The 15683-nt window shown below is 32.0% G+C and overlaps 1 protein-coding gene across 2 annotated transcripts in view; it reads right to left on the reverse strand.

Moving 5' to 3' along the window:
• Positions 1-6493: 6493 nt before the first annotated feature.
• The window catches only part of LOC145279848 (WD repeat-containing protein 48-like), a 270993-nt gene continuing 261803 nt past the window's right edge, over positions 6494-15683 (reverse strand). For both annotated transcript variants that reach the window (XM_080131294.1, XM_080131293.1), the window contains 3 exons: positions 12617-12693; positions 11636-11831; positions 6494-7044 (listed from right to left, as the gene is read on the reverse strand). In XM_080131294.1, the coding sequence (XP_079987420.1) occupies positions 6952-7044; positions 11636-11831; positions 12617-12693 (366 nt within the window). In that variant the 3' untranslated portion in view covers positions 6494-6951. The remainder of the gene's footprint in view (positions 7045-11635; positions 11832-12616; positions 12694-15683) is intronic.

A 15683-nucleotide genomic window follows, 5' to 3' on the forward strand; every position in this document is an offset into this window, starting at 1 on the left:
ATTTTACAATTTTATTTCTTCCCCTTTTTCTTTTCAATTTCTGTAAAAAATGAGAATTGATTACAGATATTCAACAATTTCAAAGACCTTGAAAGCATCTCAATCTTTATATAAAGTCTTATTTGTAGTATTCCAAATTTTACTAGGTTTATATAATTCAATAATCATTCACATACTAAGCCAAAAAGAGATGACTTAAGCTGTAAGCTACAAAATTACCATATTTCATAATTGAGCATTTATATATTGTTTTAACAAAAACCAAGACTTCAAAGAATGGGTTGATAGCAACAAATAGTGTATTTCATCGTTAGTTACAACACACGCACTCATATGGTGATAGATGTTATGCCTTAGTGCAACTGCTTTTCCAGATCATTATAACACATTTTATATATATATATATATATATATATATATATATATATATAAAAACAATGTTTTACAATGATCTGGAAAAAGCAGTCACACTAAGGCATAACCTCTATCGCCATATGAGTATGTGTGTGTAAGTAAGAGAAAGAGAGGTTTGGTTGGACCTGTTTTATGGCATACCAGCTCCTTCTGGATCAGTTAATGCTGAAACAATACCTGTTGGTCCCTATTTACTTGTCTCCTCACAAGGGTTAAGGTTAGACGTCACAAGGTTGGTTTTTGATTTTGGAAAATTCAGCCATCCAGCTCTCCAGAAAAGGGGCACTCTGGATAGGGACAAAAAATTAAATTGCTTCAGTCTCAAAGAATTTCTCCTCCACGAACCAAGAACAGATAAAATGAAGCATAGTATCAGAAGAGATACTTTATTTTATGTCTGTTGTCAATTTTACATTATTAATTAAATAAGTTGCTTTTTTACCCAGCTGGAGAGATATTGTGGTTTCAAGCCTTTCCCTAAAGTTGTTAGTATGGAGTGAAATAGAACAGATATGAGAGCATATGAATTTAGCAGAAGCAATTACATAATCTGTGACAGTATCTAAAAGGCCAATCTCACACTAGGGAGAAAGAGAAAGAAAGCGAGATTACTTCTTTGTAGGTTACAGGAAAATAACAGAGGAATTAAGGCCACTATGAAAAAAAAAAAAAAAAAATATGGAGAAATTAAGAAGCACTCGATCTTTGGTTAATTAATTAATTGAAAGTAAACATTTATAACATTTTTTTTTTTAAAGTTAGATTTTTATGGGGATGGTAAAAGAAACATTTTTTTTTTAATTAAAAAAAAATAACTGCCCCCAAATCAGAGACAGTGTAGAATAGTTTCATGTCAAAAGACATCTGCTGACACAGAGCCAATCTTTAACTGATACAAAGAAGAAGTTAATTGAGAAAAAAAAAAACAAAAACAAAAACAAACAAACAAGAAAACAATGCAGCAAGCAGATTTTTTTGTTTTTTTTAATTAAATTGATTTTAGTCAGAAATTATTTTAATTTACAATTTCGTTTTTTCTTTCCATTTTCATTTCTGCAAAAGATGGATGAAACGTCAGAAGAAAAAAAATCCTCTTCAAATGGTTTAGAAAATATACAAACTGCCAAGTACAGTTAATAATATGTACCGCAGAAACTGTACTATTTATTGCAAAATTCCAAATTCATTCACACGCACACACATACACGTAGGCAAGCAACTATATATATATATATATATATATATATATATATATACTTTTTTTTTATGCATACAAACTCCAGGTTTTAGCAACTGAAATGAGGTGTCCATTGTCTGGGGTTGATCCATCGACAATTTTATTTCTAGAATTCATCATTAATGGCTGCCAGCTAGTGAAATATTGCTGTAAAGCAATACAGATATTCTTCACCAGATGCATATTATGCAAGGTGGGAGTGAAGACTAGGTGAGAGAGAGAGAGAAAGAAAGAAGCTTTGTATATGAAAGAGATTTCAACTTATGTACAATATCTCCCTTTTTTGTGTCAAAATGTTTTTAAATAAATTAAAAAATAATAAATAAATAAAATGGACAGTTTTCAAAATGAAAATGCAAAAAAGTAGCATAAAATAATCAGTGAAGAAAAAAGATGTATTAGTTAATAGATCCGCAAATTTTAGGGGGAGGAGCAGGAAATGTTATTTATATTTTATCGAAAGAGAAAGCGAGCAAGGAACATCATAAGTGAAGTTCATAAATATTTGTATGTTTTTTTTTAAGCAGTCATAACTTAGAATTTTCAAATATTTATGAAAACATTTTGGAATATCTAAATATTATAACAAATAGTAACTCAACTATTATTATTATTTAAAAAAAGAAAACAAATATTCCGAAATTTTTTTATTAAGAATTTATATTATTCAGAAAAAAAAAAAATTTACTTAACATTTGAACCGAAACATTTAAATTGTTGGCGCCAATAATTTTATCACAGATTCATTTTATGCACTTTGAAATATAGATTCCCAAATTTAACTAAAGATGAAAAATAAAAACTTTTTTTCTCAATAATTAATTTTCCATTTTTTTTCGTAAAGAATTTTGTAACATTTCTCCGATGAGGTATTATTGTTATTTACATTTTTCACATTGTGTCCAGACCGTTTTCCTCATTTTTGTTGTTGTCATTTATACGATAATTCAACCACTGTACTCCCTGATGACATTTTGTTATATTTAACGAATATCCAGTAATTTACAATTCCATCAGTTATTCAATCCATGTTTCACACCTTTTTGTAGTATGGTGACTATAGTCAAGGATACCTAAAGGCTCCCTTTTCATTGGCAATTACACAGAGATGTAAGGGAGGGTGTTACTCATTTCTCTGAATTGCTTCACATTTTTATAATGTTGAGTGTTTTGTAAGCAAAGAAGCATTGACTATCATTTTATTGAGGTCTCTGAAAAGGATTGAACCAAATTTGCAAATACTCTAACCATTATATTAAATGAGCTGATTATATACCAGCCTATTTGGTATAATGATTAGAGTTTATAAGGTGTGAATCAAGAGTAAGTGGAGTAATCCAGGGAATGAGTGGCATCCTCCCCTACATCTCGATGTCACAGCTAATAAAATATAGCATTCAAGTTACCCTTGACAATCATCGGCCTATTTAGTTTACATATATATATATATATACATATTAGTTCAGTTTTCCTGTAAGTTCCATCATCTCGGTTCATTAGAATATCTCTTAATCAACGTTTTTATCAACTTGGTCATGTAGAACTGAAGAATTGTAAGAATAGCAATAACAAAGATAAGGAAAACAGCTTGAAACATGTAAATTTTATAAAAGGCTTAAAAAATAAAACTAAAGCCATTAATAAAATATAAAAAATGTAACTAAAAAAAGGGATTATTTTGATGAGAAATGGAGAACTTTTTAAAACTCAGATAAACTAAATTAGCAAATGTTGCGTGACTTAACAATGCACACAACATTAATAATGAAAATGTTTTTTTTAATCACTTGAAACAAAATACTTTCTGATTCTCTTAATCTTAAACAAATAAAGAAACGCATTTAACAGATTATAGATGTGTTAATCATCGATATTAGAAACTAGAATAATTATTAACTATGCTATATTTTAATTAACCCTGAATAATGGCCTCAATAACTAAAAATCTTCAGGTTTAAATACATTTTATATATCTGTTTAAATTCACACGAAAGTTGAATTAATAGCTAAATCGTTCATACATTACTAGAGCTTAAAATATAATTCAGTAAATGTTCCATATTCGTTAAAAAATACATTTAAGTGAAGAAGCTTTTAAAAAACAATTGTTTTGAAAGAAGAAGCCTTTTAAAAAAACAATTGTTTTGAAAATGGGCAGAAACAATTGTATGAATAAAAATGATTTTTTAAACAAATTCTGAATATTTATTAAATATATATAAGAATGAATATATCTTTTTTGTTAATGTTTAAAAATAATTTTATTTTTATAAACAGATAGTCATCCAATACGATTAGTTTTCAGAACTTAAATAACGTGTGTGTGTGTGTATAAAAGAAAACATTGTTAAAAACAACAGAATTCGTTTGCTTTCTTATACCTTTTTATTTTATCAATTTTCTAATGATCTTTTTTAAGTTTTTCTGCAAAAAAGATAATTACGGAAATTGAAAAAAAAAAAAATGGTATAATTCATCAAAAGAATTATTTTAACAATGCTTGCTTAAATGAAAGAATGTCGCCTAAACAAATTATTATTATAACACATTATATATATATATATATATATATATATATATATATATATATAGAGAGAGAGAGAGAGAGAGAGAGAGAGAGAGAGAGGGAAAGAGAGAAAGCAGACAATATTTATTCTCAATTTTCAACTGCTAATTTTATCCATATTTTAAAAAAATTTTTTACTTTTATAGTCAGTTTTACCTTCATGAAAACTGATTATATTTCCATATTTTACCAGAATAATTGATTATGGACAATTTAGAACCTCAATATTTGTGGAAGAGACACACTGTTCTTACAATCTGCATCAAAAGGACAAATAAGGATATTTCAGCCTTTGTCAGTGTCAGTTAGGAAATGATAGAAAAGATTAGAAAGGATTTGAAAGATTCAGGATTTGACTATGAGGCGACATCAGAGAAAAAACAAAACAAAAAAACATATGATCAACAATCTAACATTCGGGTATATCGTTGACACTAAGGAGATCATTTACAATGAATCCAGCAAGTCAATGCATGCCATTGCAAGAGAGAAAAGCATAAATAAAAAGTTTATTAGGCTGATGATGAATGAGGTCATTTGCTACAATTTCATAAAAGATGATGAAGTGGACATCTGCCAACAGTGATGAAAACAAAAAAAAAAGAAAGAAAAACTGAAGTATGCTATAAAATTAATCAACAAGTTAAAACACTGGAGCCAGATATGATGTGATTCTTCTCCAATGAAAAAAATTTCTGCCCAAATCAAAAGATAAACTCCAAGAACAATAAGTGGCTTGCTACTTCATGCAAAGATATGCCCAGAGTCGTACTGAGTTTCCAACAACAACCATAATCTTCAGTGTTTTCAGCAGTGTTTTTTAGTGACATTATGGCATTCCACTTCTTCCTTTGGAGCCTCAAGCTGAACATCAATGGCTACAACTGCACCCTGACCAAGGCTGTAAATAGGCAGAACGTGTGCTAACACGACTCAACACCCTTCGATACTAGCTGCTCGTCAGAAAACATTTTGACTATACATTCAACTGACATCTGGTCTACCAGTTCACCTCATCACAGGAGACAGCAATGAAGATTTGCGGCTGGTTCTGAAGCTTACATCGGAGCCAGAGATGAATTTACCAAGCGAAATTGACAGAATAAGTCAACTACTATGCTATTTTCTTCTCGACAGTAATATTTCAAACAAATATCATTTAAATATATCTATTCGATGGATATATACATGACTTTAATCTTCCATCAGTATTTTTGGTTTTATGGAAATACTGGAAACTCAACCTGCAGGATTAAAGATATCAAATGCAACAGATTCATCAGCCAACATTTTGTTAGTGTCACCTAAAACATCAGCTAATGAATCAGTCACATTTTATATCCTTAAACCAGTGGATTGAGTTTTCAGTGTTTCTATGAAATCAGAGGTACCAATGGAAGATCCAATTAATGTATAGTGTTCACTGAATAGAATATATATGCTCTTACACGAATCATTGAGCACTCTTGTTATTTCTTATATAACACTGAATTACACATAATCTTTCTCTCTCTCTCTCTATGTGTGTGTGTGTGTGTGTGTGTGTAATAATTATGGAAATAACAATACAACACAAGAGAAGATGAAAAAGGAAAAAAAAAAAAAAAATGAAATATGTTGTTCATCAATATTTCAAAACTTTCTCAAAATGACTGATTTGGAAAAAGTCAATATTAGACAGACACACCATGTATTTTCAAATATTGAGTTCTGGTTTCTTCCAATTAGTCATTTTGACAAAGTCTTGATACATAAACTTTTTTTCAGTTTGTCCTTTTTCATATATCAGAAAATGAAACTGCCAATTGACATCAATATGGCTTAAATGCCCAGAAACGTCAGATCTAAGATTATTTACAGACTAGAAAATTGGCATCATATATATATATATATACATATATATATTAGTATGCATGAGAAACAGGAATAAAATACAATAAAGAAAATATTTTCTTATTTACTCTGTAACATAAAAATAACTGATAAATAAATTGAACCAGGTCTGAAGTGTGTATGTGTGCATGTATGTGTGTGTGTTAGAGAGTGAAATAAAAAATAAAATAAATAGATGAATCAAAACAGAAATGATGGAATGGTAAGGAGATTTGGATCCACTTTCTCTCAACACTAATATTTCAAATATGTGCATCGATATTAATTTGTCTCAGAAAGCCAACAACATTCAAAATTTGATTTTTCCAAGAAATGGTGTCTAGAAATATTTGGAAACATCCTGGTATTTGGGAGTCACTTGCTGGCAGTAAGGTCATTAAGGATTTGGTTTTTGCTTTCATTTCTTTATTAGTCTTTAACTTTTATGTTCAAAAAAAAAATAAAAAAGTGATTGTCCAGTCATTAATACTGGCACCTATGGAAGGTCCCATTTGATAGTGGCTACACCCACCCACCCTCAAATTTTGGTGGGACAGTATTTATGTCCTATACTGTCCACTGACATCTCTTTTTTTTTTCTCTTCAGACCGTTTCTTGTCTTTTTTTTCTTCTCCTCTCTCTCTTTCTCTCATCCCTCAGAGTTTGTCAATAATTCTCCCAATCTTCTAGTAAGTAGGTGGTGATGGGGGGAGAGGGAGGTGGTGGATCTGGGATGAAACAATGCATCTGCCGACTATGACCATGGTTGCCATGGTGACAGTTGCAAAGGTCTTTGCTTATCTGTGAGTGCAACCTAACATGATCGGTGCAAGCGCACCCAGCGTAGTATAACAATCAAACATCATTTGATGCGTCGATACTGCAGTATGAGGTCACCACCTTGTTTCCAGATGAAATGCTTCACTGTTCTTAGGTCCATGTTAGGATCAAGTATCTGCAATAGGAAAATTAAGAACAGAAAAAAATTATTTTATAAATAAGCTGGATTAAACAGTTTATTGTTTTAGAGAAACAAATAAATAAAAACCCATAAATATTTCTAGTAATTCTGACATTGCATATCAATTTGGAGATGTCTTTGTTGATGCTTCAGAAGTTTGGAGAAGATTGATAATTTCTATCATGTGGATGGAAAACGTTACAGCCAGAGAACAATGTGAGAATAATCCCATATAGGCATTAAAAATGATTCTGCGAGCGACGTTCCAAAATTAATGCCTCCTATTTTTTATTCTGCCCAAATGGATCAGAGAGGATTGCAAATTGTATTGTTATGATGACAACTTATTCATTCATGACCTGAAAGTTTCACCTCTCTGTTGCAGATATTAACGGTGTAAGAGGAAGCAACTCTTGTAAGGATGTGCATCAGAAACGCATCAGAGATGCATCATTAAGTTCTTGAAAAAGTGCATTAAAAATGGTTGTGACAATGTAGAAAGATAAATTCTGGAGCACAAAAGGTTGATTGTTTTAATGGGACCACTCCTGTCTTTGTAGTTCTTCAAGTTTTTGAGGTAAAAAAATAGGAGGCTTTATTTTTGAATGACGTTTGTATAGTTTTTCATATAGAATTAAAAAAATCCAATTAGTATTATGCATGTAAACTTGAGAAAAACGTGCTTGAAATGTATTAACATTATTTGAATAAGTGAAATCAAAACAATATAGTGACCAGATTTAATCTAATGTCAAATGATTTTGCTTATTCAGGCAATGTTGACACATTTCGAACATGCTTTTACTCAAGCTTACATATATAATATTAACTGGATTTTAAATCTAAATAATTTCTCATTTAATAATATATGAGAAAAACAACATAAACCATTTTTAATGCATAAATAGAATTTTTCTTGCTCTGGCCATGACTGTTAACCATTTGGATTATTAAAACCAAATTATTCTGATCTTGGATGTTATTCTCACATCGTTCCAGCTGATCTAATCTCTGATCATCAGATGCATATTACCGAACTGAAGAATTTGTACCAAATTTTGAATGGCACCCTTTATTTAATTTATGGGAGTAGTTTGCTCTTGTTCCATCAGCCATGAGCAGGTAGAAATCTTAAGTAATCACTGAAATGTGAGAATAACACTCAAGGTAAGAAACGTAGTTCGAATAATCCATATGTGTTCGTCTTTTTTATCATTTTTAATAATGAAATGATTGTAGACAGTGTTCAGGTACATTAAAACTCATCAGTATAGTACATAGAATAATGTACAATTGCTAAAAAAATGAACAGTGTCAGAGTTGTGGTAGACATGGAGGGGAGGGGGATCATAACAAATTTTAAGAAGCTTAAAAGCATATTTTTGAAAGTTATTTTCTGCCAATTTACCAAAATAAGATGCTATAGAATATTATCCCCCTCTGAAAAAATAAAAACAAAAAAGAAAACAGACAAAACATAGAAATTAAAACTTATATATAACAGATAATTTACAGATATCTTAGTTGGATATATCAAAATCACCCTGAGTACCTTGATTTCCCTGTTTCTTAACGCATATGAACATATACAAAGTCAGAAAATCATATTCCCATATTTCTCTCCATACAATGCATGTCCTCAACCCTCATTTGTCAGGTCTCAGCTCCATAATCACACAATGTACACATACCTGATAAACTTTTCTTTTGGTTGACATTGTTAACGTTTTGCCAGTAAGGAATGATAGAAGTTCCTGCCTTAACTTCATCCACTCCAAATTCTTTCAATCACACTAGAATCTGCTCTACCCTGTATTCCAATGGTATCACCAAGGAGTACTTGTACAGTTTAGTCAAGACATTAAAAAATGAAAATATCAAAAAAAGATTATATTGTACGTATCAGTTTTGAACTGAAGATCTCCGAAAAAAAATTTAACTTAATTTGATCGAGTAGTTTTTTTTTTTTTTACAGTGGAAAAACACATTTTTATGAGAGCGCGTTGAAGGCAGACATCTTGGATTTGTTCTTAATTTTTGTTTGGAGTCTAGAAACATCACGGTAGATAACTCCAGTTAAAGTGCCGACACTCCCTCCCCATCTTTAATACTAGCTTTTCTTCCTAAAAATCGAACCTTTTGCTTGGTATCATAACAAATTGTTTTTTCGCTGTAAAAAAAAAAAAAAACTACTTGATGAAATTAAGTCAAATTTTTTTTCAGAGAATTTCATTCCATAATAGATACGTACAATTTAAACTTTTTTCAATATTTTCATTTTTTAATGTCTTGATTAAACTGTACAAGTACCCACCAAGGTAACACAACTTCTTGGCAACCACAATAGCTTCATCATTCAGATATACTATCTCCATGCCTGATTTATCATCCATCTCTATTGTTTTACATTTTTGCACACAAATTCGTTTTGCCCTCTCAACCTGGATTCTTTTAGAATAAATTCTGGGAAATTATTGCTGCCATCTTCTTTACAATGGGATTTTTTTTTGTTTTGTGAGCCATATGATTAAACTTATTCTTTGCCCCATTGCTCTCCACAAGTGAGTGATAGTTGGGAGACCAATTCCACTAGGCATTTCAAGGATACAAAGGTGGTACACTCAGTCTGGAAGTGCTCATTGTGAGGTTTTCTTTCTTAACCTGCAGAAAGTTATAGAATTGTAATTAATGATCGCTTAGCTCATTTTCTGATTAAACCCTGCTACTGCCTTCTAATACAAGTATGTATGTTATGATTGCTGCTCTGCTTTTAAGGAGATTTTTTAAGTGCAATACTGGATTTTGCTTTTGGGGAAAGGAGGGGTTGATTTATTGCCAATTGCTTTTTTTCAACATAAACAATCGAATCTGAGCTCAATGAATGTTTTAACAAGTCACCTTTTCTTTTCTTTTACTATGTATACAAATACCTATAATATTACAACACCATATAATATATAATAGGAATGTATGGATCAAATTTTCCTATTTTGTCAGATAGACTCCAAAAATTGTTCAATTCATTCTTTTCACCATCATCCTTGAATTCACTATATTTATTCTTAAGACTTTCATGGGTTCTGTTGTTCCACAGCAACAAATATAGTTGTCACAAATTATCATAAATAGTGAGTTGACAAAGTATATTTGTTTTTCTGAGAGCCAAGGACATTAAGAAAAATGTTTTGCTTCCATTATTAGTTGTTATGAATATTTTCTGAAGTTAACTCAGTTTGAAGGCATGCGGTGACAGAACAAGCTAGATCAGGTATGCAGAATTTCTATAAAGTCCTGCATGTAAGAGTTAAAAATATTCTACATTGGTTCTATTTTAAACTTGATGAAGTAATTTCTTGCAAGAATCTATTACTCTATTATATAAAAAAATGTAATTGTTTAGTAGATTTATTTTTAAAAATATCCCTTGCTAATAAATCTCCATAGAATTGTCTATAGTTCTGGGATGAGGTGATTTCATTATGGATTTCGTTTTTCGGGCTCACTTCCTAATCTTCAGTGTTTTTTCCACTACGTTTTGGCCGTATCATCCTTCGGCCTTCTTCAGGTGTATCTCGAACTCGGGAACTGTTTTTTGGGAATTTCGAACCCAACCCTTTATTGTTACGGGGGTACCATGTTCTCGTTCATTCAGGCCGTCCCTGCTGATACCGCTTAATGCTGTTGTTGCTGCGTCTATCGCTGTCGCTGCCATTGTGTTGTCACTGCCACTGCTTTCGCTCAGGATTGAACTCAGCACCTTGGAGACTTGCAATGTCTGTTCCAATGTCTTAGTCGCTTCGGCCATGTGTCACTAGGATGATGATGTATCAATTTTTGGGACTGTTAAACCTAAGTTGTTATTATAGGTTCTCTCTTATGATTAGAGATTCCCAAATTGTGTTCAGTTCTATACTCGGTTTGCTCAGGAGGTTGTTATATCCTAGCATGTGTGCTGTTTCTAAGTTTTCGCACTTTCCAGTGGGGCTCACTATTTATTATTTTAACTTCATCTCAGAGGGGGCGATGGTCACCCTTTTCCTGAACTAATTGTGGTTTCTGTTTTACAGGTGTTTGAACTGAGTCAGGTGTGAACTGGAGTCTGTTGAATGTCAAGCAGTGATCCGGCTTTTGTATTTGAAAGGACGCACACCACAGGAGACTTTTGATGAAATAAAAGAAACTTATGGTGATAATGCCCCATTATATGACCTTGTAAAACGCCGGCATCATGAATTCAAACATGGCCGAAAGTCTGTGGAAACAGCTCCCAGACCTGCCCCCACCCCTGCCATTGATGAGGCATCTGTCCATCAAGTTGAGGCTGCCATTTTGGAAGATCGGCGCATTACTATTAGAGTCGAGATACACCTGAAGAAGGCCGAAGGATGATACGGCCGAAACGTAGTGGAAAAAACACCAAAGATGAGGAAGTGAGTCCAAAAAACGAAATCCATAATCTCCATAGAAGTTGAAAGATTAAAGAGACATCTCCCCGAATTATATTTTTCACATTTTTTTACAGGACAAAAAAAAAAAAAAAAAAAGAAAGAAGAAAGTATGTTATAAGTGTTGTATTGTTACTTACTTGGTCATTGCAGAGAATTTCTACTTTTTCTTCCGCTATGGAAGTAACATCTTCAGAATCCTTCTCACCATCACTCTTCTCATGATTACTATTTGCAGTCTGTGATCCAGCATCCGATCCTTGGCCCAATACCTTCTCATAGACATGCTCTATCACCTTGCGCACTTGAATCATATCACTTGCAGACAAGCGATCTCTGTAAAGCAGCATGCATTATTATTATTAGCATTATCATGACAAACATTGAAAAAACAAACGAAACTAGGGTTATTACTGACATATTTTAAAGGAAATTAATCAAAAAACAATTTATTTTGCTTTTCTAATTATTTCTGACCTATTTGCACAATAAATATTTAATAAAAGTTTGTACAAATATCGATTCTGAGCAAAATAGTCATATTTTAGTCAGTAATATAAACAAAATGGCTACTTTGCTCGGAATTAATATTCATGCAAAATACTATTAAATATTTATATATTTTATTATATACACCTTTAAAGTTTGCCTAAATACTAATTCTAAAAATAGCTATATTTTAGTCAGTAATGTAAATAAAATTGCTATTTTGCTTAGAATCAGTATTTAGGCAAACTTTCAAGACCTAACTTCTATACAAAAATATATAGAAATACTTATTTTAAATTTGCTTAAATATAGATTCTAAGCAAAGTAACCATTTGTTTACATTACTTATTAAACAAAGATGGTATTTAGGAAAACTTTAAAGGCATATAACTTCTATTTAATATTAATCTTTTTAGACAATAAGTCACAAATAAAAAAAAATAAATTTCATAACTATATTTCTTTTAAAATAATTTAGGTTATTAATAGCAACGTTTACTAAAAACTGAAATATGAATCATGATTTCAAAAACATATTTAGCATATACATGTTTGAATCATAAAAAAAATAAAATATTTTAATTTAATTTTTTAAGTTGAAAAAAAAAAAAAAAAAAAAAAATGAGACTCACTTTTTGGGTAGTTTAATCCCCATACTCGCATGAGGTTGAAGAAAGAATGGAATTTTGTTGAATTTTGGAGACACTCTCTGTAAAGGAGAATATTTTATTAATATTTTTTAAATGAAGTATCAACCATACATTTAAATGTATCAGAATGTTATTCTCATCTTAGTTGTCGTCATTCTCATGGTTTTGTTGTTGTACTCTTCAACCTTTTCCAGTTCTTTTTTGTTGGGTCTTTAACCTTCTGAGAATTTCAAACTAAACTCTTCATTTTATCCATTAACAGAGATTGCTTTTATTTCATGTTTCATGTCATTTAGTTATTCTAATTGCTTTCTGTCTTTCACCAAAGATTAAATACACCTGCAATGGTAGACAATGTTGCGGAGTTGGAGGGACTTGTACTCATAAAAATCCTAGGAATCAGAGTCGGATTAAAAGAAAATCTCTGAAGAATGAACAGACATTCTGAATATGGGAAAACTTTAAAATAAGGAGTTGAAGCTGATATTTTAGAATTTTGGAATCAGAATTTTTAGAATCCTAGAAGTCGGAAACAAAATTTTTAGGAGTTAGATCAGAATTTCGGGAATCCTAGGAGCCGGAATCACCTTATACCTTTTGACTCCACAACACTGAGGTTTGGCCATATGACCCGAAGAATGAGTTTGATCCCTGATGAAAAACTTAACAAATTAACAGGTACTAGATATTTAAAAGGCATGGAATGAGAAAAATCTTGCTCAGTGGATTAAATAAAATACATACAATTTAAAATTTCAAGAAGATTAATGACTACAAGTAGGCAACCAAAACAAAATTTCATTTTCATTATATTTAAAACTTTTAATGTAGACACATAAATATTTACAAAAAAGAAAATGATACAAATTTCTTTTTCTACCAAAATTACTCAATAAATTATGACTATTCAAATTTGTTGGAAATTTAAAAATTTGTCATCTTAAATTGGCTGAAAAGCCAATTTTTACAGTGTATTATTAAAAATGAAGGCTTTAAACAAGTGAAAAATTTTTATAAATGTAAGAGCATATTGTAGTAAATGAAAATTAATTATAATAGAAACAATAATTATTAAATCTATCCAGCATAAATATTGGGTAAAATTGCATTAGTTCTCATAAAAAAAAAACGTACAAAAATGACACAGACGTTCAACTTTGACTATTCATATAAGATTCATTTTAACAGTTAACACATTGAATCTTCTTAATATGATTCATAGTACATTAGAAATGAAGTTATAATTTTCTATTATTGGTAAATCAATAAAAAAAAAGTTCAAACTTGAACTATGTAATAACAGATGGAAACAATTTAATAATAGGGTAAAAATTTCATTCACTGAAGTTTTCAACTTTATTTTTTGAAAAACATAAAACCTTATATTAAACCTACCAATCAGTAAGTGGCTTCTTTTCTTTAAGATGAAACTAACTATATTATAAGCATCAATATAAAACACATCAAATTTAAAAAAAAAAAAAAAAAAAATAGTCTGTCACCAAAAATAGTAACCATACGAGAGGCATGCAATAAGTAATGCCCCTGATTCACTTCCCATAGTAGTAGAGCAACAAAACTTGGCACAGTTATTAGTCTTTCTCTACATAGGAACCACCCAGAGTTATGCATTTCTCCCATCGTTTGATGCAGCTCTGGAGACCGTTATTGTAGAACACCCCAGGTTGGTACTCCAACCACGACATGACTTCAGAAATCAAGGCTGCATCATCTGGGAAACGCTTTCCTTTCAAAAACAACTTCATGGCTGGGAAGAGGTAAAAGTCAGAGGGTTCAAGGTTAGGAGAGTAGGGAGGATGGGAAAATATTTCATAACCACACGCCTGTGCTTCTGATCTGACGACATGCAAGTTGTAGACCGAAGCGTTGTCCTGCAGGAGGAGGGTATCTTTGTTGATCTTGCCCCGCCTCTTGATTTTGATAGCTTCCCTTAATTTCCTCAAAAGTGAAGCATAATAGGCTCCTGTAATTGTGGTACCCTTTGCCAGGAAATCTGTCATCACTACTCCGTCCTGGTCCCAGAAGACTGTGAGCATGACCTTGCCAGAGGAGGGCTGCACCCTTGCCTTCTTTGGAGGTGGTGAGTCCAAGTGCTTCTACTGCATTGACTGGGCTTTGGTCTCTGGATCATAGTAATGGACCCAGGTTTCATCCTGTGTAATCAGTCTTTTGAAAAACTTTGGCACATCTCCAAATTCATCCTCGAGCACTCGACGCGTTCTCACTTCTGGAATGGTGTGAGCAACCTGGGAATCAATCTGGCAGACACCTTATGCATATGTAAATGGTCATGAATGATAGTTTCCACAGACGCTGTACTAATCTTGACATCTTGGGCTATTTGGCGAATAGTAATGCGCCGATCTTCCAAAATGGCAGCCTCAGCTTCACGGGCAGATGCCTCATCAATGGCAGAAGGGGGGGGGGGGCGATTAGGTCTGGGAGTTGTTTCCACAGACTTCCGGCCATGTTTGAATTCACGATGCCAGCGTTTTACAAGGTCATACGATGGGGCATTATCACCATAAGTTTCTTTCATTTCATCAAAAGTCTCCTGTGGTGTGCGTCCTTTCAAATACAAAAACCGGATCACTGCTCGACATTCAACAGGCTCCATTTCACACCTGACTCAGTTCAAACACCTGTAAAACAGAAACCACAATTAGTTAAGAGCTGTAATTTGCCACATAACCCATAGAGATATAAATCATGGCGCATGCAAAATTTCAGCTAGATCAGACAACTGGAAGTGGGTCAGGGGCATTACTTATTGCACACCCCTCGTACTTGAGGTAGCCTAAAAAAAGTTATTAATCTCACAAGAGAAAAGATTAAATTTTGTTTACACTGAAATTTTATCAAAATAATCCCAAAAATAAATGCGATATCACAAGTTTAAATTGAAGGGATTACACTATATTTACTCATTTCCACACTCAGCTAATTTGTGATAGCCAACACAACAAAAGGCACCTGAAGAATGCCTCAAAGTATACTGGTTCGACTATGGAAACGGAAACAACCAACA

This window comes from Euprymna scolopes, chromosome 7 (assembly GCF_053919585.1).
Source record: "Euprymna scolopes isolate OS-2025 chromosome 7, ASM5391958v1, whole genome shotgun sequence".
Classification (NCBI taxonomy): domain Eukaryota; kingdom Metazoa; phylum Mollusca; class Cephalopoda; order Sepiida; family Sepiolidae; genus Euprymna; species Euprymna scolopes.